Source organism: Chelonoidis abingdonii, chromosome 2, assembly GCF_003597395.2.
Source record: "Chelonoidis abingdonii isolate Lonesome George chromosome 2, CheloAbing_2.0, whole genome shotgun sequence".
In the NCBI taxonomy this organism is placed as follows: Eukaryota; Metazoa; Chordata; order Testudines; family Testudinidae; genus Chelonoidis; species Chelonoidis abingdonii.
Window position 1 is genome coordinate 219,249,385 of NC_133770.1, and position 24,042 is coordinate 219,273,426.

Genomic DNA, 24,042 nt, shown 5'->3' on the forward strand with positions numbered 1-24,042 from the left:
TCTCTGGCCCAAGTTTCCAGCCTGGACTGCACAAATACTTCTAATATGCAAGCAGGTGAAATGGTGGGCTTTCTAAAAGATGCCACACACAAACAAGCTGTATTTCTTTAAATATTTTTTCTTTCTAAGCAATGTCTCCTTTAAGATAATAATGTAGCACTTTTTATCTTTAGATCTCAAAGTGCTTTACAAGATAGGTCAGTATCATTATCCTCATTTCACAGGTGGAGAAACTGAGGCACCGAGAAGTGACATGACCTGCCCAAGGCCACCACGCAGGCCAGTGGGAGACCCAGGAATTGAACCAAGGTCTCCTAAATTGCAGTCTGGTGTCCTTGTTTGCAGATTTTCAAGTAACACTATCAAAGCATTAAAGCAAATATTAGCCTCAATCCTACAACTGGAAAAACAAGGCTCCCGGTGGGCATGGGGCTCTGATACTGCAGTTCCAGCTGGAGGACTGGGGTAGTGCCAGTACGTTTTGGGAATGGCGGGAGGAGATGTTTGCTTGTATATGGTACTTGTGCATATGGGAAAGCTCCTGACAGGAGCACTGCGCTGAGGAGCTGGAAAGACATTTCATAACTCCATGGGATTACAGATGAATACACTTTTTTTAAGGGGGAGGAGGACTCTAGAGTTAAAAAGGAACAGAACAGCTGCTGAATATCACTCTAATGAGGAGCCAAACTTGGTGAGGTGACAGCTTTCAGCATTGGCCCTCTGGCTGGAGAGCAAGCCAAGCCTTCAGGCTGCCCAGGGCTTCTCCTGGGGTGACTAATCAAAGCTGCTCCCTGTCTCTCTGATCTCCTGGGGCCAGCTGCACTCCAACAAGCCTGCAGCCTCTAGCTCCCCAGCAGCTTTTGTCCCACTTGTAACGAGGCGACACTCGTTTCCAGTCTCCCCCGCAGTGTTTGCTAGGCTGGTTTCTGCAGCCCCGAATGCCTGCGGGCTCTTAGCGATCCAGGCCTCTAGGAGAGGAGAGCTCTGAGCAGAGCTTTCCCGGCGGCTGGCGCGCTCCCTAGGCAGCCGCCTGCTGGCCGGCCCCGAAACAGCAGCCAACCAACCCGGTAGGCAGGGAGGGGTCTCTCGACCGCGGCAGCAGGTGCGCGGAGCTGGAGCTGGAGCCGGAGCCGCGGCGTCCCCAGCGCGCCGCAGGAGGAGTATGGCTGCCCGCTATGATCGCGCCATTACCGTGTTCTCCCCGGACGGGCACCTCTTCCAAGTGGAGTACGCCCAGGAGGCCGTGAAGAAGGGCTCCACGGCTGTGAGTGCGCCCTGTGCAGCCGGTTCCCCCCGGCAGCGCCCGCCCTGCCTCCCCTGCGCCTTCCAGCAGGGAAGAGACAGCCCCTGGCACTGACCGGCCCCCAGAGGGAGGGAGGGTGCGGAAGGAAAAAAGGCTCCCCATCTCTTCGGAGTGTGATAGGGAGGGGCTGGAGGAAAGAGAGACTCTCCTGCCCCAGAGAGACTCCTCCATGCGGGGCTGGGATACGGAGACACTCCCTCATGGGGGCTGGGATAGAGGAGACTCTTCCAGGGGCCAACAGAGGGAGAGACTTCCCCCCTGGGGTGGGACTGCGCTAGAGAGAGTCTCCCTTGTCAGAGAGGAGAGTTATGGTTGTGTATGCCCATTGGAACGACACAACACACACAGTGGTGTGACCGACTGCCCCAAGTACGTAGCAAGAGACTGCCCCAAACCCTGACGAGAAAGGAGCTGGAGTCTCCCTCCTGGTTTTGGGTATTGAGTCTCACCATCTCTGCTTGGAATGGGGAATATTGTTTTGGTGTGTTTCAAAGTTACATTTACCAACAGGAGTCTTGTGCCATTTAAAAAACAAGCAACAAAGGTCTCTCTCCATCAAATTTTCTCCAGAGCTCATGATACCAGCCCTGGTTGGTTTGCTACAGAAAGAGAGAGCTTTTTAATAGAAGCCAGTAACTTCACAGCACCGACCCCCACTAAAAATGAAGGAAAGTGCCTCTACAGGTGTAGTAAACTAGGAGATGCCCAAACTGCCTAGCTGTGGGACCCATGTAAGCAATTTGTCAGGAGCCCAAGTGGCATTCCAAATATTCATAAAACAGAGCAGACAGCTGGGTTGTCTGTAATATGCAAAGGTGTGGTCTGCAGGGTTGATTGGTTGTAGCACACTATCCTCTAGCTTGATCTGTGTTGTGGTATTGAGCATATAGACATACAGGAGATGCAGGCTTAGGTAATGACAAGAAAATGTTGATTCAGGTATCTCACTCACAGAATAGGTAACTCCTTGCCTAGTTCATGATTGCCTAGAAGGAACTGCTTACACACTTAGAGTATGTCTACACTACCTGCCGGATCGGCGGGTAGTGATTGATCTATTGGGGATCGATGTATCGTGTCTTGTCTAGATGCAATACATCGATTCCCCAAATGTGCTCCCCATCGACTCCGGAGCCCCACTAGGGCAAGAGGTGGAAGCAGAGTTGACGGGGGAGCGGCAGCCGTTGATCCCGCATTGCGAGGATACAAAGTAAGTCAATCTAAGTTGATCTAAGATATGTCGACTTCAGCTACGCTATTCTCATAGCTGAAGTTGCTTATCTTAGATCGATTCCCCTCCCCCTGACCACGCCTTACAGGGCTAGATGTGGTCATGCAGAAAGGTCCACAGAGAAGTCAGCTCTAAAAGAGACAGCCATCCTATGGCATACTCCCAAATAGACCTTCACGACATACAATCTGACCTGTTGCCACTTGCGTCAAGATAGAAAATTGCATGTTAGAACTTGTAGTTTTCAGGTTGCCTGTATGTATTAAGGTGTAATAAGGCTACGTTATAGAACCACATGTTACAAATTTTAACCGCTGTACAAAAAAAGTTAGTTAAAAAACGTGGAAAAAAATAAGTGGGCTGATTTTAGTGTGTACTTTGTTTAAAGAAACTGAAATTTTTTTCTGCTAACCCCATGTTTAGATCCGTTCTATAAGAAAATTTAAAGTATGGTTCTACTCTGAACAGTTATTCTGTAAAACTACCATTGTGACATTCTGTAATTGTCTGTCTCTCATGCACTTCCATCTAGTATTAGCTCAGCTTACAAGTATAACAATTATTTTTCTTATTGCTAGCTCTGGAAGTTTACTCTGAAAGTTAAGTTGGGTTTTTTCTGGATATCATATTATCATCAGTATAAAAATTCTACAATTAGAGCTTGATAAGTAATTTTGTTGATGTGGATGGCAAGGCGGGATCATTCCCAGGTTACTTGCACACGTATAGTGACTCAGCTATACTAGCAGGAGTTAAAAAAAAAAAAAAAAAAAGTAGTAATTTTTATAAATAATGTAAATAGATATAACTGAAGAAGATGACCTTTAATGTAATCATTTTTTTTACCATAACTGCACTTCAATAATTTTTTAGATTTGTAGGGGAAAACCTTTTTGTGATCCAACCATCTATAGCAAAATAGAATCCTTTTTTATCTCCCAACATTTAGAAAATTGCATGTGTGCGTGCGCGCGCACACACACACAAAGTCCTTAATCCTGCAAGAAGTTGTGCACAAGTAGACCTCACTGATATGGATGCAGGGGTCTGCTTGCATAGAACAATTTGCAGGACTGGGACCTTAAAATCAAGAATAAAAGGTGTAATGTAGAGAAGATGGAAATGTCATAAGAAATCATCTATAGAAAACTCCCGGACTAATTAAAATGTCTTGGGAAGCTGCAACAAATAGAATTGATGGACATACTGTCACTTTTTAAAGGATAAGCATTTTTACAGTGGTTATTTTTAAGATGCAGTGAAGGTATGAGACCACTGGGTATATCTTTCCTAAACATTCTAAAACTCCATCTTATATCTTCATATTTGTGTAATGCTTCCTACATTTGATATTGTGACCTTTTACCTCATGTGAAGTTGAGCTATATTTGTGTCTAAGGGTGACACAAAATGTCAGGGGAAGCTTGTTATTGGTTAGAATGGAGTAAAGGTTTAGTTTTGGGAAGGTGATAGGAGGATGAGATTGGAATGCTTGTCACTAGTTAGTAAGTTGTGTAATGTAAAGGACGTGAGGTTTGGGGTACTTTGCACTCTGAGGTGCTTTTCTTGGGTGCAATGGGAGACGGGAGCTTCCTTCTGGGATTGAGGCATCTCCATGATTTCTGCTTGCCTTTTGCCACCCCACCTCCTCCAAAAAAAGAAAGGAGAGAGTATTCCTTCTGTTTGTTTGTTTGTCCTCCCTGCCAAGGTAGTGGTATGGCTTTTTGGAAGCTCTGCCTTGGAGGAGTGGATGTCTCTGAGCTCTCTGATTCTATCCTGGGACCTAGCTGTTCCTAAACTCTGTTCCTCTGCACACCTCACTCTATCGTCAATTCATTTCCACCTTTAGATACTCCTGAGGGAATTCTGCACCACTGCGCATGTACAGAATTAATTTCCCCGCAAATAGGTTTGCTTTCCTGCAGAAAAGTGGTTTTCTGACAGGGAAGCAAAGGGAAGCCGCAAGAATGGTCACACACCACTCCCTAGCTGCTCGGATACATCATTTCAGGCACCCGGAGCAGCCAGCGGAGCAGTAAATCACCACAGGGCTGCAGACACCCCAGCTAATGGCTCCTACCCTGAGCTGGGATCATCTGCTAGTCCCGGCCGGGCTGGAAGCAGTAGAGAACGGGATTTCCTCTTCCCCTGCAAGAAGTGGCTGGAGCTGTGTCAGACCCACCCACAGAAGCCTCTCCCAGCTGCAGGAAGTTCAGCATCCTCCCCTGCTTCCTGCCCCCATTGCTCCTCAGCTGTGGGTGGAGGGATCACTGTACAGGGAGCTGCTCCCCCATCCGCCCAGGCCCCATTCATCCGGACCCAGGACTTCAGAGCTGTGTTCCGGCTCTGCTTCAGCTCCAGGCAAAAACCTGCAGCTCTGCTGCTCTGGAGCTGCTCCACGCTCCAGCTCCGGGCTCCGCTCCAAAGCCCTCTCCGGATCTTCCATACCCAGACACCCCCACCAAGCCTCACCCTGTACACCCAGAACCTCCCTAGCCCTCCACACCTGAGCCCCATCCCATTGAACATCAACCCCTGCATCTGGAGCCCCCTGCACCGAGACCCCCTGCCTCTGGACCTGCATCCCTGCACCCAGACCACTGCCCCACTGAGCTCCCTGCTCTCAACCTCCCACTCTGAGGAGTCTCACCTCCCTGAGCCCCCACGTCCAGACCTTTACCCCACCAACCCTCAACTAGCTGCACTCAGACCCTCTCCCTACCGACCCCCAACTAGCTGCACCCAGGCCCCACCCCACCACGCCCCACTCCCGCAGCACCAGGACTCCCCTGCTGAGACACCCACACCCAGACTCCTCTGCTGAGCCCCAATCACTTTCACCAGGAAGCCCCTGCAGAGTCCCATTGCCCCTGCACCTGGAACCACCCCAACGAACCTCTGTGCATCCAAATCCCCCACACCTAGATCCCCACACTGGATCCTGCCTGGTTGAGCCTGCCTGCCCTGCACCTGGCGCAAAGGGACAGGACCCTGGGGTATTTCTGGGGCAGGCCCAGGCCTTGTGCTCTGTCAGGTTTGAGTGCAGCCTCACCACTGAGTCTCTGTCCCAGGGGTGGGGAGTGTTGGGGCTGCAGGGTGATCTCTCACCTTCATGCAGTCAGTGGCCTGTGTTCCCCACTGCTGTGCTGGAGCCTCTACATTTATTTATTGACAAATAAAACTCTCAGAATTTTAAAATATTACACGCAGAATTTTTAATTTTTTGGTGCGGAATGCCCTCAGGAGTATTTAGAGCACTTTGAAGTCTGACAGTGATTCAGTCGTCCAAGGAATAAGTTCTGATTAGAATGGGGAGAAAATACCAAGTAATAAATAAAAGAAAGATAGAAATAAAGTTCTCATACTCTATTGAGATGTTGAAAATTGTCTCCGCTATTAGAATAATATCAGCCTTTGTTGCCCATCTCTCCCATTCTGCCTCTTACTCATGGTTGGAGCTTCCTGTAAACATCCACAAAGTACATCTTTATTCTTTTTAAAAACCCCTCCTTAAAATTCTCCTTTGCCATGATACCTACAAAAAATATCTTGACATCAGTTAGGCAGCTGGCATGCTGATACCACAGGCTATCATGCTGCCCAATATTACCACATTGGTTCCTTCTGCTCCTCTATCTATCTGACTGTATTCACCTCTTGTAACTTGTTTTATACTTAGATTGTAAATTCTTCAGGCGGTGATTGTCTTTTTGTTCTAGGATTGTACAGCACCTGCTACAGTGAGATGCTAGTCTGTGACGGGGACTCCTAGGTGCTACTGCAATACACGTAATAAATGAGACATCCACAATTTCTCAGTATGGCAGCATACGCACCCTACCACTTTCATTTCTAACAGAGGGTCAAATATTATTGTTTATTACTTATTGAGTACCATCATCGTGGATACTGTAACAGTCCAAGGCTCTTATTCGGCAAAGAATTCGGCATATACATAATTTCATTATCATAGTTTGAGGGCTTAAATGTAAAGGGTCATTCTTACCCTAAGTACCATAATATCTTCATTATATTGTTAATGATGGAAAACATTTCTGTTTCTAAAAATTTAATTATTTTTTTTATGATGTCTTAACAGGTTGGAATTCGAGGGCTGGACATAGTTGTATTGGGGGTAGAGAGAAAGTCTGTTGCCAAACTTCAGGAAGAAAGAACCGTGAGAAAGATTTGTGCACTTGATGATCATGTCTGCATGGCTTTTGCAGGTATTGGTTATAGAGTTATTGCTCTGTGGAGCATCTTATTGCAGATATATGTTGTGCAAGAGGCCTTTAAAGACCTGTTCCTGGATTTAAGAAAAAATATTACTGAGATGGTCAGGATAGTTCGGGAGACTGGTAAGGCTTTTGCTTTTACATCATGAGTTTGAATGTAGTGACCAGAAATCACTGCCTAATGGAGGGGGTTTTTTTGTTGTTGTTATTTTTCTGTGGCTGGCGGGAAATAATTTAGTCTTTTAGAAAATTCTGAACGTTTAGGGGCTTTTGATTGACCCTTTCCTTTTTTTCCCTCTTGCTCAGGTAGATATGCAGATCATTAGCAGTGATAGGGCCAGTTGGAGCAGCAAGCTGCCTGTAGACGGGCTGCAATAGCCTTAAACAGACCAAGAGAGAAGAAAACACTATGCCTGTGACTCCATCCCCAGAAAAAGAAATTGGGGTAGCATTGGAGAAAAAACCACAAATGTGGGAAAGACATTATGGGACTGGAAAAGCACACCTATCCCATTCTTCTTCACTGTGTCTGCCCCTGGAATCACTTTCTGAGGGTAGGAAGAGAAATACCCTCCTAGGCAACTGTGGGGGGGGGGAAGGAGCACTTGTGAACACCTGCTGCGCTCCCCCACCTCACCAAGGAGTAGCTTGGGGGGCATTTAGATAAACATTCCCTTAAGAAAAGGTTGGGGGAAGAAGAACTCAGCGGTTTGTTTACGTGGTTGCAGTTTCCCATTCTCTCCTTATTACTGCTTGCAGAGAGAGAGGAGAAGAGAGGGGACCATAAAGAGACCCCTAGAACTCCTCTTTTGGGGCTGTGGTGGTGCTCCTTTCAGCTCTCCCTTCCCTTGTTTATTTTAGGGCTACTGTAGCTTCTACAGCCTGCTTCTGCTAGGCCTGAGTGCCTCTGCTAATTATGTATGAATCTATCTGAACAGGGGTGAGACTCCTACCTGCAGAATAGAAGGAAAGGGAAAGGGTTAGCTAGGAGTCCTTAAATGTTCAAAACACATGCACGGGCATGCGTGTACATACACACAGAGAGAGAGCATAATTAGTCATTTACCCACTCTAGCTCTTACTGTTGTAAAAAGGGATAAATTAATAAAACTGCTAGGGTTTTCAGCAAGAACTTCCTAAGATGTCCATTTGCCTCAACAGCTCTTTAGTGTCCATCTTGCTGCACCATTTTTTGTACGAGAAAAGAAGTGTAGTATAATTAGATCTTGTAACACTTGTGCATGTGTTTAATATTAAGCACACAAGTACCCTCATTGACTGTTTGCAGGATTGAGGTCTGAGAGATTAGAGTGAAAAGACAGTTTGAAGAGCACATAAGGTTGTATGTTATTCTAGAAAGAGGTGTAACAAATAAGTTTTTGGTTGTCACTTGACAATTTAAAGATGCACAGTCAACTTAAATCAAGCCTGGGGGAGGGATAGCTCAGTGGTTTGAACATTGGCTTGCTAAACCCAGGGTTGTGAGTTCAACCCTTAAGGGGGCTATTTAGGAAATAGGGGTAAAAATCTGTCTGGGGTGTGGTCCTGCTTTAAGCAGGAGGTTGGACTAGATGACCTCCTGAGGTCCCTTCCAACCTCGATATTCTATGATTCTGTCTCAAAATATCTTGCATACTACTGTTACAGGCAACATGGAAGATTATTATAACTAAACAAAGTAGAGAACAGTGTTTTTTCATCTTTATTTTTTTTCTTTCCTTCTCAGTTTGTTTGCTTTTGTGCAATTGACCATACTTTGTGAATGGTCAGTTTCCCTTCTGTAGTCAGACTCAGACAGAGGAAAATAACTTTCACAAAGCAAGAGGGAGGGGAAAAAAGTAATGTTTGTAAAAACACACAACTTGGAAAGAGGCTCATGGCAGGTGTAGTACCAGAAACTACTTTTTAACTCACTTTTTAAATGTACTAAACTTCAAGTTGTTGATATCCTTTAAGGCGCAGTGATTTGTTTTTGCAGCTAATGCAAGTGCTCAGTAAATCCGTATTCCTTAATCTGAAAAATTTACATGTTCTGAAATGTGCATTTCTTACAAAAATGTTTATTATAAACACTATTTTCTTAGAACAACTTGTGTTCTATTTGTATCCTGTATTTCTGTCTCTGTTAGTCAGGTTTTGAGCAAATTGTTTTTTGATACTAAAGAAAATACTTTATTTTAATAGCACATTTCTTCATAAATGATACGTGTATTGTTTGATGAAGAATGAATATTCACTTTGTTGTAACGTATTTGATAATTATGATTATGTAGGTCTGACTGCTGATGCTAGAATAATAATTAACAGAGCCCGTGTGGAGTGTCAAAGCCATAAACTTACTGTTGAGGATCCAGTCACAGTAGAATATATAACACGCTATATAGCATCTTTAAAGCAAGTAAGTATCTTACTTAGTGTTGTTAGTTTTCTATAAGGGCCTTTAGATAACACTATTTAAAAGCAACCAAGCTGCTTCTATTTCACAGCAGTAGAAATAGAAGCCAGGTGTCAGATTGCCAGTAAAAATGGGAGCCTGGTTACATTTTCTGTCACTGGACTTTTAAGAATTTATATAGCGTTTAAAAGAAATACTAGTATTTTCCAGAAGGAAATAGTTTCCATTATTAGCTTTTCTGTTTGACAGACCACCTGCAAATATCGCTCCTGCTCCACTCTCATGTGGTGTAGTCCCTTTCATGCATTTCCTATCTTATTTGGAAATGAAAATATATTATTGTATAACCAAAAATAGATTAAACAAATTTTAAAAAGCTTTTTTCAGATCAGTACTAGATAGTATGAAGGGCTGAATTTAAGGTAACACATAGATGCAGATCCTTTATCTCAAAATGCCCTTTCTTTCTTCATATTAGTGGAACAGTTAGGAATAGTCTAATCGATCATAAATCTATGGGGAGATGTTTGTTGAAATCTGCTAATAACAGTATCCTGCACCCTGTTTGCAATAGCTTCATATGTAAAAAAAATATTTAAGCAATATGTTTATTTTTAAATTCCTACAATTAGGTTAGACCTAGTTGTGAATATTTTATAATGTACTTTATCTCTCACTAAAAGCCACATTCTGCTGTCAGTTACTCTTGTATAACTTCGCTAAGGTTGTATAAGTATAGCACAGAGTAGAATTTAATCCCAGAATATTTAGGAATTGCATTCTCCCAATAGTATGTTAATAATAATCAGTTATAGGTCAAATTGCTGAGTAGAGCCTTTTCAGTTTTATGCTGTTTCATGTGTACTAGACAGATAACATTCCATGAAGGTGAAAATGTGAAAACTGTACATCTTGTTCATAGCGCTATACACAGAGCAATGGACGTAGACCTTTTGGTATTTCTGCCTTGATTGTGGGCTTTGATGATGATGGTAGTCCCAGATTGTATCAGACAGACCCATCTGGTACATATCATTCTTGGAAGGTAAGCTCCAACTTAATTCATAAATTGTATTATCTTAGTGCAAATATTTGCATAGGCAGTGTGTCCCAATGAAGTCTGACATTGCATTTTGTACTACGGAGTCACATAACCAAAGAATCTGTTCCATGCTTTCAGCAGGCTAGTTACAGTTGTTTGAGCACCAAAGCTACTTTAGGGTACATTTACACTTGAATAAAAGACCTGTGGCCCAGCCATGGTTGGTCCAGGTCAGCTGACTTGTGTTGCAGGGCTACAAATTGCTGCATACGTGTTTGGGCTCAGGCTGGAGCCTGAACTCTGGGCTCCTCCCTCCAACCAGGGTCCCAGAGCTTGGGCTCCATCCTAAGCCCAAATATCTGCACAGCAATTTTACAACCCCCAGGCAGATGAACTGGGTTAGTTGTGGGTGTTGAATTGCTGTATAGATATAGCCTTAGCCTTACAGTTAAAGAATTAGCGAACCCACAGCAAAAAAAGATAATAGATTTGAAATATTTACAACAGCAAACATGTTGCATGGTGATTGCGTGTACGCTGTCACCGATTATGAGGAGATAACCTCTCCATAGTGAATGTTGAAATCAGATTCCATTATAAAGCCCTATTTCAAAGCCCCCCTCTCCTTTTAAACTTTCCCATGGAAAAATGGAAGCATGGCCTGAAAATTACCATATCTACTATGAGAGCAAAAGAAAACATAGGAGAGAGATTTAAAGACAGTGGGTCCAACCTTATGAGTTACAGGTCATTAAAAACTACCTTATTTTAAATTTTATTTCTCTTATTGCTCAAAAACAGCTTGTTACTATTTTTTCAAGCCTTCTATTTCCATTTTTAGGCATTACCTGGCCCCTTCTCAGCTGGGTCTGATAATTGCACAGGACTGCTGGCCCCAGGCCCTTAAATGGGGAGACCACCCTGTTACAGCAAGGAAGTCCTAGTGTGGTCAATTTACGGAAAAGGTGGTTCTGGTGTGAAAAAGCTTGAGAACCACTGTTCTAATATTTTCATGTCCTCATGTGTTATAAGACCTAGGACCACTAATGATGTTTTCAAAGTGCTTCAAATTAACAAGGTTTATTATGCTCTTTTGTCATCTTTCCTTAAAAATGTAAAGGCCTGGACATCTTGAAAATGTTGCACTGTTCCACATGGAAACAGTGAAATAAAGTTTTTGCTGCCAATATTGCAAAACCCAAATCACATGTTACATAATGGTAGTGGGTGATTGCCAAATCAGTATCGTCTGAGAAATGTGTGCAGACCAAACGGGTTTGATTAGATAAAACAAATTAATGTACATCGTGGTGAGATACATAACTGTGTGTCTTCTACAGGCAAATGTAATTGGTCGCAATGCTAAAACTGTGCGTGAATTTTTGGAGAAGAATTACAGAGAAGAAGCTATAGCAACTGACAAGGAAGCTATCAAATTAGCAATAAGAGCTTTGCTAGAAGTATGTAATCCAGTAGACTGCATACAATAAATGCTTTCAGAAAAGCTTGTTTTTCTTCATTTTGAAACGTACTTGTAATGATGTTTTTGTTGTATACCAGGTTGTGCAATCTGGTGGAAAAAACATTGAACTTGCAATAATAAGGAGAAACCAACCACTGCAGGTATGAGGTGTTGATTACATAGGAATAAAACGATAATTCCTGTGCAGAATCTTTTGACAAAAATTATACCAGTTTACATGTGTGCATTTCAACTGAATGTATAAAGTGTCCCTAACATCTGGTAAAACCAAATTGTGTGACTTCTGTTGTGTCTCTCTAGATTGATGATGCCGTGAGCTATATAGTAACTGCTGATAATTTATATTGTACTGTAAGAAGATGGGTTGGGAACATTCAGTGCAGGAAACAGTTCTGGAAAAGCATATCGAAACATACTTTTCTGTATTGTGGGTGGGAGACATTTTCACGTAGTTTACATGGCGAGACTCAGTAAATTTTGATATTGTACAGTTCTAAAGAAGCATTTTTGCAATTTAATATTTCTGGCAAACATTTTGTGTCTTCTTTTTGTAGCTGCTATTACAGTGGCAAAGACAGACTCCAGGCATGACAATTAAAAAATAAGATTTCCATAGAGTATTTCCCTTCTTTTGGAATAAACAACTCCATTCTTCTGCATACATTAACCCCATAATAGATATGTGTACGTAATCTCTTTAAGCAATTTTAACTGAGTTGTCTGGAATTTTGGTAAGATATGATGTTTAGTCCTCAGTCCCAAATGAAAGAAGGCCAGCTCTAGAATACATTCTTGGCAATATAGTCAAAAGATTTTGACTCTTAAAGATAAATGGTGGTGTATCCACTCTTGAAATAAACGCATCTTCTACAAACTGCATTCATCATTAAACCCTTAGCAATGTGTCACCATTTCCTGCAGTAATACCCACATCCTGTAGACTCAAGTTCAGTAAACCTTTATGTCCGTACATTGCTATTGTGAATTCTGTGTGCTGAGGGGGAATCGAAAATGAATTGTTGATAGAAGATAGCTGGCTAGAAGTTTAGCCAAAATTACATATGTGCTTTATCAAAGATAGAGTGATAAGAAAGACACCCTGTTAGGACAGATTTATTGCTATGAAGCCCTGGAGAGGTGGAGGGGATGTGAAGGTGCATCAACTCAGCAGGAGCTCCCCAGGACATTTACTTCCAGGAATGCAGGGGAAATGAGGACACTGCCTAACCCTTTGAAAGAGTAGGGCATGTACTTCATAGACCGGGGCGGCCACTCTGTGGCTCATGAGCCATGTGCTACTCTTTTACAGTTAAAGTGCGGCTCACGGAGCCCCCCAGGTCCTCCCATTCTCTACCTATGGGTGATGGGGGAATGGGTTTTTCCCTAGTTTGGGGGTCTCAGGGCTTCAGCCCTGTGAAGTGCACCTGCTAGGGCTTGAGGCTTCAGCAGGAACAAGGCTGAAGCCCGACACCCCATCAGGTGCCTCGGACAGGACTGAAGCCCTGAGCCCCGGCAGTTGCGCCCTGGCTCTTGAACTTCTGAAGATTGTCATGTGGCTAGGAGGATTAGTAAGTTTGGCCATCTCTGTCATAGATAAAAGTGGCCCTTAGTATTCTTCCTTCTGTTATCAGGGTGGTAGAGCATGGGAAAACATCACCTTCGCATAGACATTCCCCCGTCTCCACCCCCAAGTTCATAAACATGGCTTTAATTCTTATATTCACTATTTTCTTTCACGTATGTTATATGGATTTCTAACACTTGTAACCAATCTGAAGGTTTGGGTAACAACATATTTATAAAGAACTAAGGGGGTTATTAGATAAACCATTTGCTTTTCATTTCTGGTAAGAGCCTGTTAGGATTTGGTTCTTGCTGGAGGTCTGAATGAGTGTCCACAAAACTCATGTAAATTGCTAGTGGACAGCCAAATAAAATGAAACCCTCACACATAATTTGACAGAATTGCCAGTCTGTATTGAAGCAGCCTAGGTTCGTGCCAGTATAGACGCTAAATTACCTTCTGCTGTTGAAGTTAAAGTTGTTAGTGGAGTAGCTCACTGTACAGCTATCTCACAATATCTGACCTGTGAATTTACTTATAAGAAAAATAATCATCCCTGGCAGTCTCTTAACCTGCCAGGTTTATAAATGCAGATCTGTATAAACACAGGTCTTGACTTCAAAGAATTCACACAAGTTTGGTTCTGTCAATTTGTGTCTTAGATGGGAGCTTTTGAAACATTTTTTTTCAACACTTCAGGAGTACATTTTGGAGCTGTGAAATGTAATTGAATCCATGGATTTAAAAAGTGCAGATGGAATCCGTATTAGTTACACTTTATACAATTCTTTGTCCTATGTTCCATTTCAGATTTTTAGTGCAAAGGATATTGAATCACAAGTTGCAGAAATAGAGAAGGAAAAAGAAGAATCTGAAAAGAAAAAGAAGAAAAGTATTTAAATCCCAGGATAAATGCTGATTGCTGCTTATTAAAATGTTTCCAAAGTTTTAACAAATACTAGCTGACCACAATATTTACAGCTGCTGAATAAACTTCTCTTTCATTATCAAATACTCTAGTTTTCTGAAACCTGTTACAGTTACAAATGTGCTAGTCCTAATGTGCTTGTATTTACTATGGTGTGCAAATAGGCAGGTATTTGCACCTTACCATTCCTCCATTTATTTATTGTTTACATATTCAGCATTAAAAGGCATTGTCAAACTTCCTGTAAGCAGATTATCACCAAACTATTGGCATATCTCTGTACAAGATATTAAAGGTTTCCAAGTGTTCAATTTTTTCTTATGTAACTTTTTGCAAGTTCGATAAGTTTGTGTTTACATACTACTACTGTTACATATGGAATGCAAATTAAGAATTCAATAAAGTTCTGATTTATGTTTTGACCGTTTAATTTATTGTGTTGCGTTTTCCAAAACATGTTGCACTGCTAGTCTTTCTCTATTGTAGATGGCACAACACATTGAGTTGCGTCACTGTTTGAATGATAGAAACACCTTTCTCCTATTAGTGGATTGTACAGGATAGTGAATGGTATTTTTCTTAATGCATTTCTATTATATTAAACTTTCAGAATCTTAACTGATGAAGTCTATCATTTATTGGACCAACTTCTGTTCTCCAACAGAAGTTGGTCCAATAAAAGATATTACCACACCCACCTTGTCTGCCTGATATCCAGGGATTGATATGGCAACAACTACACTGCATACAAAGCCTATTATGTTAGTACTCCACTGAGAATATATTTGTCGCACAGTTAAATATTGCAGCCCTTCTCAGGAGTTTTTTTTTTTTTAATTGAAGCTCTCCTAGCACTGTAACCTTTTAGTTGCCCAACTTATCTCTCCTTACCCATTATTATTTTTCTTCCTCTCTTCCCTCCTTTACCCTCTCTCTCTCCCTCAGTTTCTCTATTTACTCCGCTGTCTTACTCCAACAATTCTATTCCCATTCTTCTCCTGCACTCTAACCCCAACCAGTTAGATCCTCATGATCCCATGACCTTGCCACCTCACTGGGCCACTTTAGGGGCTGCATTACCTGGTTTGGTCTCTGGTGCAGCAAGACGTGCAGATATACCTCCAGGGAGGCTTTCTGCTGGTATGAGCAAGCTGCCCTGAGATATATCCGCCGTCTTACCTCATGACGAAATCAAGCTCCTGATGATTATTATTGGTAACTAAATACTCTCTAGCAAGCTCTTTAGAATATACTTTTTACCATGCATTCTTTTTATATTTTTAGACATTTTACATGAATGTAAAGTTCTGTTGTATTATGGCTGTTCTTTTATTCTGATATTTATGAAGACAGTTGCGGAGATATAGGAAGAAGGGGACACACATCAGGGCCCAAATGGGGCTCTGGGTGATCACGACTTCCCAACACAGATGTAATGAGGTTAAGTGGTGTCCATATAAAGAAATTAAAACTACTGATTTTCCTCAAGACAGGCTTGTAATGACTTACAGCTATAAATGCAACACAGACAGAATAGGAAAAGAAAAACTAATGACCAGCATTGAATGAGGATTAATATAAATTGTAAACAAACACAAGTACAGGTAATATTATACATTAGCTACTTATAAAAGCATATTCTTAACAGTGGCAGGTTTCACTGATGACAGGCACAAGTACATGCAAAGTTATTATTATTTAACTATTAACCTTATAAATTCTATTCCTACCCTTAATAACCACGAGTACAAACAAAGATACTATCAGTTAACAACTTTCTACTAAACAACACTAGTATAAAATTTTTACTACTATTTCTAATACTGCAGCATTAATATAATCTAAGATCAGATTAGCCCGACACTACCATTCTTAATATTATAGTGTCAGTACAACTTGTGATCAAAACAGCTCAAGCAACCCAGACTTCTTTACTCCCTAACCCAATACTGCATGCAACCAGACTATTTTACTTTAAAATCTTACCCTACCAAGAATATGTCACCCGTTAGTTGACCGCACTTTGCACTGGCCTAGAACAGATAGTCGGTGTGATTCAGGTTTCCTCAGTTTAGGGGGTGTGGGTCAGATGGTCAAAGGGAACCACATCCTAGACCAAGACGTGCACGCACACACACACACCTGAGGCTTTACACATTCTTATCTGAGGCTGTGTTTTGAAGCAGGTCAACCAATCAGGTTAGGCCAAATCTTTAATGTGATTAGAGTTGGCGGTATAATTCATGCTTACTTATTTTCTTGTAGCCAATTATTGTTTTAATTTGATAAGCTATGCACAAGGAGATAACTTATATCCATATAGCCGATTGTCTCAACTGTGGTTTGTGTAATAGCTAAATATTCCAAATATGGTCAATGTGGGTTAGACAAGCTGGGCCCAGGGAGAGGGTACACCTTATCTCACTTTATAGGAGTTAGCTTATAATGTGGTAACTGATAGCAGAGCGTCTTGACCACAAATCTGTTTCTTTTTGCAAAGCTTGCTTCTTAAAACTACAATGCTCACTTTATGAAGCTTCCGGAAGTTTTAGGCCTCATACTGACAATACTATGGTTCTTTTTAAGCCTGACAACACCCTTGTTCAAATTAATCACAACAATGTGTAAATTTAAAATACTGTTTGATGTTTACAAGCCTGAATACTCAGAAGAGAAAGTCCACCCATATAAAAGGTCGGCTAGCACAAGAGGACAGAGGAGGAGACAGAGGTGAGGTGGGGGGATTTGTGACATCATGTATGAATTTCAAAAAATGCATCTACAACTGCACACCTAATATGCTAGTGTGATTACTGAAGTTGTATATGAATAGCCAGTTATGCATCCAATTGGCCATTTGAATCAGTAAATACATGATTTGCATTCACGGTTGTAACTACACCTTCATTGCTTAATCTCTTCCCTCACTCTTCTCTTTTCCAGACTAAATAGTCCTAGTTTTTTTCTCTGTTTGTATAGCATCTCCTTTTCCTTCCTGACTTTTACTGCTCTGCTTGCTGTCTCTTTTGGCAATTCATCCTGAAGAGCTCAATATCTCTGGTGTGAAGTTATGCTGCCACTTTAATGCATTTGGAATGCTGATAAATCTAGTCATGATGATTTAATTTTTTCCATGAGAATATAATTTTAATTTAACTAGTGAGATTGATTCCTCAAATACATTTCCAATTGTTGCAATTATGGGAATGAATAAAATTGTCAGCAGCCCTCCCAAGCCTCCCTCATTTGAGTTGAGTTTTAAGGCAAGTATTAAAAATTTCTCACTCTGACAAAGAATTTCTGTGTTCAATTAAAATTATAAAATGTAACTCTGTTTTAAAAGGGTTACTGTCAGATTAAAAATCTTAATTAAAATCATTTCCTTACCAGCGTTATAACCCCTGAGATTATTACGGAAATAATTTTAAGAATCCAGATTCCATACTTCTTACTATTCTGGATTACTTTCGCATTTCTTTCAGTTTGGTCAATGGAGATTGGCTAATTAAACTTTTGTTTATTATAACTGAAATAGTTATTCAGTACCCATAAACCAAGGATTAAATGACTAGCCAAGGTGAAAAACTGGTCCCCTATTCCCCTTGCAATGTAATGGAATAATGCAATTGTTACTCTTCACAAATTTTTTTTTAATGTAACTTCCTAAATCTCTTTTGTTTTTCCCTTCCGGAGTTCTCTCACTGTCTCTCAAACTCCCTCCCCCCCAATCCCCAATCATGCCATATTGTCGTCAGTGTCACTTCCTCCATTACTTTCACTATCTTCAGGTACTTCTCTTTCTCACACTTCATTGTGTTCTCTACTTCCTTTTTATTCTTTTCCTCCTTCCAAAAACTCTCTCTCTTACTCATCTCTCAGCTTCACCCATCCATGTCTACCTACTTCACATATACCTCTCACCCTGGTCCATTCAGATATGGGTCTTTGAAAGTTTACCAAACATTTAATGGAGGATTAATCCTTCTGGCCAAAGAATGGTGGGTTGACCCCAAGTTACAAAGGCAACGTCCAAGGGACAAGCCTGCTCCATTGTGCACCTAAATTGCTGGCAAAGTAGATGTTACCCAGGAACACAGCCTGGTGGTCTACTTTTTGTATCCACCTCCAACTGGTGTCAGGTCACTGATAAATATTTATGCCCCACAACCCCTCTCATTGCAGGAAGGGAGAAGAGAATTCCTTCTCTGTTCCCATCCCACCACTGAATCACTTCGCCATTGAGATGTGGGAGGTCTCACACTACTTTACCTCTTCCCAGTCTCCTGGCTCCTGTGATGGAAGTGTCTTTGCCACTCTTTCCCTCGCTCAACTTCTCTTTTAGATGACTCCTCTCCAGTGCCAACCTCTTGTGTTGTTCATAGCTTTTCCAAGCAGCAATAGAGTGAAATTGTTCAAAGCTCTGAACAGAAATGGTAAAAGTTGCAAAGACTGTAGTCAGTTTTCACCCTGCAGCAGGCTAGCAAACCTATGAGTGTCAATGTGGAGCTGTCCATCTCCATGTAAGGAAAATAGTACTACATCTTTTTACACTCAGTTCATATTTTGCATGGTTTTTGTATCCATCAAGACTAGCGTTTGTTTTAATGAAAATTTAGATTCTGTGGATGCTAATGGAAGCTTTTCCAGGCAAGTGCCTACTTGCTGTATTCATGAGTTCCATACACTGATTAAAGTAATACTTTTCATTTCTACAACATTTTGCATAAAAAAAATCCTCAATATTTACAAAAATGAGTGTTTCAATATGAAAATCTCACATTTCTGTTTGAAAATATTGCACCTGCTATAGTTAAAAGAAACACCTACCATCACCAGGACAGAGGTCAATGAACAGCATTTTGCTGTAGTTTTAATAAATTGTTTACATTGTGCATTTGATAGCACTTTACATATGGTCAATTTCACTGTTCTGTATAGTAGGCCTTGATTCTGCAATCACCTATTTTTGCAGTTAACTTTACATGTATGACTGCCATGGCACTAATTATTTGCTTAAAGATGAGTATATGTATATGCATAAACATTAGGGGGAGTGATAGCTCAGTGGTTTGAGCTTTGGCCTGCTAAACCCAGGGCTGTAAATTCAATCCTTGAGGGGGCCATTTAGGGATCTGGGGCAAAAATCTGTCTGGAGATTGGTCCTGCTTTGAGCAGGGGGTTGGACTAGATGACCTCCTGAGAGCCCTTCTATCCCTGGCATTCTGTGACTCACAGAATTGGGACTATGGCCCTAATCCTGCAACAATTTCATTTATCAGCTTCAATTTACCACAGTGATGGAACTACTCACAGTAGTAAAGTATTGTTATCCCTATTAAACAGGCAATGGAAACTGAGGCAGAAACAGAAGAGGCATTCCACTCTGAAAAATTAAATCTTATCTCCTATTGACTTCCATAATAAAATATGCTTAGTTTAAATGGGAAAATATTTTCATTTTTTTCCCTGTAAATTTAACCTGGGATCTGAAAGTCAAGCTGGATTCTTTTCTTCTCATTCACCAAAAATAGGCCAAATTTTAGTCTTGAACATTAGTCCTGTAAGGAGGTCAACCCAGGCAATTGTTGTGGCATCAAGACCTTAGTTACACCTAGGTGTTCTGGAACAATTTGTATAGTGGGGATGCTGAGAACCATTGAACCAAACTGTAAACCCTGTATATGGTTAGCACCCACAGTTCCAGCACCTGTGGTTACACCTCTGCAACTATTGTTTTTAAATTGTCCTCTCAATGACTCCTCAATTGCTTTTACAGCATTTGCACAGGCATAATGACTGAGGGTACCTTAGAGGAAATATAATCTAGTTCATTCCCTTTTATCTTTGTCGGTTCTGTAGTGGTAACAACTGTAGAACCTCATTTTAATCACTTCAATCAGCAGGTGTGACATGTGAGTCTAAACATGCAGGAGATGGGGTAAGTAAAAAGGCAACTACACATCTACTCCAATATAACTCGACGGGATGTAACATGAATTTGGATATAATGTGGTAAAGCAGCGTTCTTCTTCGAGTGCTTGCTCATATCCATTCCAGTTAGGTGTGCGCGCACCGCGTGCACGTTCGTTGGAAGATTTTTACCCTAGCAACACTCGGTGGGTCGGCTGGGTGCCCCCTGGAGTGGCGCTGCTATGGTGCCGGATATATACCCTGCCGACCCAGCCACCCTTCAGTTCCTTCTTACCGCCCGTGTCGGTCGTTGGAACAGTGGAGCGCAGCTTAGCTGACCTCCACTTCCCTAGCTACTCTTAGTTCTTGTGTATATAGTTCTATAGTTATAATCCTTTTATATATATATTTATATAGTTATACTTTTTTTCTTTACTGGCATAGTTAGTTTAGTAATAGTTAGCGGGGTTCGGGGAGTAGCCATGTCTGGCTTACCGGGTTTTAAACCGTGCTCGGCCTGCCACAAGCCAATGCTGACAGGAGATCCACACGACTCCTATTTGAAGTGCCTCAGGGAATCGCACTTGACAGCTAAGCACCCCATTTGCAAGGCTTTTAAGCCGAGAACAAAAGGAGTAGGACTTTCACTTACCCCTCCGCCTTCAGCACCGAGCGCGGGTCAATCGGCGGGCAGAAGCGCCTCCTTGGCACCGGACCCCACCAGCACCGCCAAGACCTCTCGACACTGGCTGCCGCCGACACCGAAGTCGACTCGGCACTGCTCCCTCTCTCCGAGGTCAAAAAAGCCTACGACTCCTCCTGCCAGTGCCTGACAGCTCCCCAGCGCGCGCCGTGGTTGAGCTCCCTGCTCCTGCTGCTTCCGTGCCAACTGCACCGCAGCCAGAGAGCTCGTCTAAGTTGGATCGCCCGGCACCAATGCCTGCAGAGGCACCGACGATGTCGGCACCGTTGATCCCGGTCCCACTAGGGCCGTCGAATCCAGTGCCTGACAGCTCCTTGGCGCGCGCTGTGGTTGAGCTTCCTGCTCCTGCTGCTTCCGTGCCAACTGCACCGCAGCCAGAGAGCTCGTTTACATCAGATCGCCCAGCACTGACACCTGCCGAGGCACCGACGACGTCAGCACCGTCGATCCCGGTCCCACAAGGGCTGTCGAATCCGGTGCCTGACAGCTCCCTGGTACGCACTGTGGTTGAGCTTACTGTTCCCTCCATGCCAGAGACATTTCCAACGGCAACGGATCTCACTGCCATGACAGAGTCGATGCTGCCTGAACCCCCGGCACCGCCGGTGCGGGTAATACAGTCTCTTGGCAAGCCTCCCTTGATACGATCATCCTCTATTGGCACAGCAGAGCAGCACCGTTCATGACCACGGACCCGCAGACGCTCGAGGTCCCACTGGCGCTCCCGACACCACTTGCAGTCCAGGTGCTGTTCTCCTCAGTACCAGTTACACTCACCGCACCGGTCGGTATCCTGTTCGCCGACCCGCTACTCTTGGCACCATTCCAGCTCCCGGCACCGCTACAGGCACTGTGACTCCCATAGCTGCTCCTGACATCAAGCCTTAAGATCTCGGTCGACCTCCCAGCACAGCTCTGGTCGCAGGTCCGGATCTCATTTCAGGTACTGGTACGCCTCCCAGTACTGGTCCCCAGTGCCGAGTTGTGCAAGGTCCGACAGAGTCAGAGACTCTGCCCATGGTTTTTCAGCACCTCCATGGCCATCCAGACACGCATCAGTGTCGTCCCATGAGGACAGCTCTTATGCACAGGACCACGATTCCGATGTGCCCACCAACAACCTGAGAGCCCATCATGACCTCCTAAGGAGGGTAGCACTCAATATGGACCTCAAGGTGGAGGAGGTCCCGGAGCCAGAGGATCCAGTAGTGGAATTCTATTGGCGGTTGCCCCGCTAGAGCGGTCCTAACTGTTTATTCGGACCATCCAGGCAAATGCCGATACTATATGGCAGCCCTCAGCCTCTAATCCCTCCTGCGGCCAGGGGAGTCAAGCGTAAATATATAGTGCCCTCTAAGGGGTACGACTACTTGTATGGCTGTCCTCCTCCCTGCTCACTAGTCGTTCAGTCCGTTAAGGAGAGGGAATGGCATGGCCAGCAGGCGCCAGCCCTGAAATCGAAGGGGGCTAGGCGAATGAACCTACTCGGCCACAAGGTGTACTCAGCAGGGGCCTTACAGCTCTGGGTGGCAAATCACCAAGCCTTGCTTAGCCGCTATAATTATAACACCTGGGTGGCGGTGAGTAAATTTATGGAGCTTCTCCCTCAAGACTCCCGCCAAGAGTTCACTTCCCTCTTGGAGGAAGGGAAAAAGGTGGCCAGAGCTTCCCTCCAGGCCTCGTTGGATGCAGCAGACTCAGCAGCCAGGACTTTGGCCTCGGGTGTTGCCATGAGGCGCATCTCATGGCTTCAGGTTTCAAACCTCCAGCCGGAGGACTGGACTTATCATTTGATGGTAAAGGCCTCTTCGCGGCAAAGACAGCCCAGGCTGCAAAGCCTGAAGGAGAACAGGGTCCTAATGCGCTCTCCTGGCATGCATACACCGGCGACCAAATGCCTTTCCGTCCCCAGCCACACTGCCGTACTCTGTGCCTAGCCAGAGACAGGACTTTGGCAGACGGTGCAGCCGAGGTGGTCACAGACGACCATCAGGATCCCTAGAGGGCCAAGATCAAGGTCCCTCGCAATCACCACCAGGACCAAAGACAAACTTTTGAAGGTGCACCCAAGGGCGGCGTACCAGTTACAGGCTGGGATCCCACTCCTATTTCCTCCTGGCGTGGTCCCAGTTAACTTCGGATTGCTGGGTCCTACGCACGGTGGAGTATGGGTACCACCTCCAATTTGTTCCAACCCTGTCCCTCTTCAGGGACCACTCTCACGAGCAATTCCTCTTACAAGAGGTGCAGACGCCAATGGACGAAAGGGGCAAGGGGTTTTACTCCCGTTATTGCCTAATCCCCAACTTGAACGGACCTATCCTAGACCTGCGAGGACTCAACCAGTTTATGATAAGGTTGAAGTTCCGCATGGTATCCCTGGGAACCATTATCTTGTCCTTGGATCCTGGAGACTCGTATGCTGCCCTCGATATGAAGGATGCATACTTTCACATCGCCATCTTCTCTCCACACAGGAGATACCTCTGCTTTCTAGCCAACCGTCAGTACTTCCAGTTTACGGTCCTGCTGTTTGGCCTTTCTACAGCCCCATGGGTATTGACCAAGTGTATAGCCGTAGTCACCGCCTACCTCCGCCGACGTCAGATATGCGTTTTTCCGTATCTGGACGATTGGCTTATCCGAGGAGACTCCGAGACACAAATCACTCAGCATGTGGGCATCGTCAAGGACCTATTCACATGTCTAGGCCTGATGATCACTACAGAAAAATCCACTCTGGTTCCCACGCAGAGGTTAGACTTCCTAGGGGCTATCCTGGATTCTGACGTAGCCGGATCCTGCTTACCACAGCCGCGGTTTCAGGCGATGGCAACAATCATCCGAGGTCTGCAGACTTTCCCAACGACCTCGGCTCGCACTTGTCTCGGTCTCCTGGGTCCCATGGCTGCCTGCAAGTTTGTAACCAAACATGCCAAGCTCTGCCTCCGTCCTCTCCAAGTTTGGCTCAACTCGGCATACCGCCCAGACAGGGACCCAATGGTTATGATAGTCACCATTCTCTCGAGCACCCTAGGCTCCCTAGAATGGTGGCTAACTCCCTCTCTGGTGTGGGCAGGGATGCCGTTCCATCCGCCCCAGCCCTCACTGTCCCTGACGATGGACGCGTCATCTCTCGGCTCGGGTGCTCACCTCAGTCACCTTCGAGGTTAAGGCCTTTGGTCTTCTCAGGAGCTGGCATTCCACATCAATGTCCAAAAATGAGAGCAGTCCGCCTAGTGGGC

At 43.8% G+C, this 24,042-nt stretch overlaps 1 protein-coding gene across 2 annotated transcripts; it reads left to right on the top strand.

Annotated features, from left to right (window-relative positions):
* Window positions 1-1,094: 1,094 nt before the first annotated feature.
* PSMA8 (proteasome 20S subunit alpha 8) lies at window positions 1,095-14,584 on the top strand. Of its 2 annotated transcripts, XM_032799028.2 has the most exons (7): window positions 1,095-1,267; window positions 6,637-6,763; window positions 9,046-9,170; window positions 10,090-10,212; window positions 11,550-11,669; window positions 11,770-11,832; window positions 14,067-14,582. In XM_032799028.2, exons 1-7 carry the CDS (start codon window positions 1,166-1,168, stop codon window positions 14,154-14,156), a joined length of 750 nt encoding a protein of 249 aa, XP_032654919.1. In that variant the 5' UTR covers window positions 1,095-1,165; the 3' UTR covers window positions 14,157-14,582. The 2 variants fall into 2 exon arrangements, with proteins under 2 accessions (XP_032654919.1, XP_032654920.1); XM_032799029.2 differs by lacking the exon at window positions 11,550-11,669 and having other exon boundaries at window positions 14,067-14,584.
* Window positions 14,585-24,042: the final 9,458 nt, after the last annotated feature.

Excerpts from the sequence above, each read along its gene's own strand:
- PSMA8 (XM_032799028.2), top strand. The coding sequence starts at position 1,166 with ATGGCTGCCCGCTATGATCGCGCCATTACCGTGTTCTCCCCGGACGGG. Across the intron at positions 1,268-6,636 it reads TGAAGAAGGGCTCCACGGCT|GTTGGAATTCGAGGGCTGGA; the intron begins GTGAGTGCGCCC and ends ATGTCTTAACAG. Across the intron at positions 10,213-11,549 it reads GTACATATCATTCTTGGAAG|GCAAATGTAATTGGTCGCAA; the intron begins GTAAGCTCCAAC and ends TGTCTTCTACAG.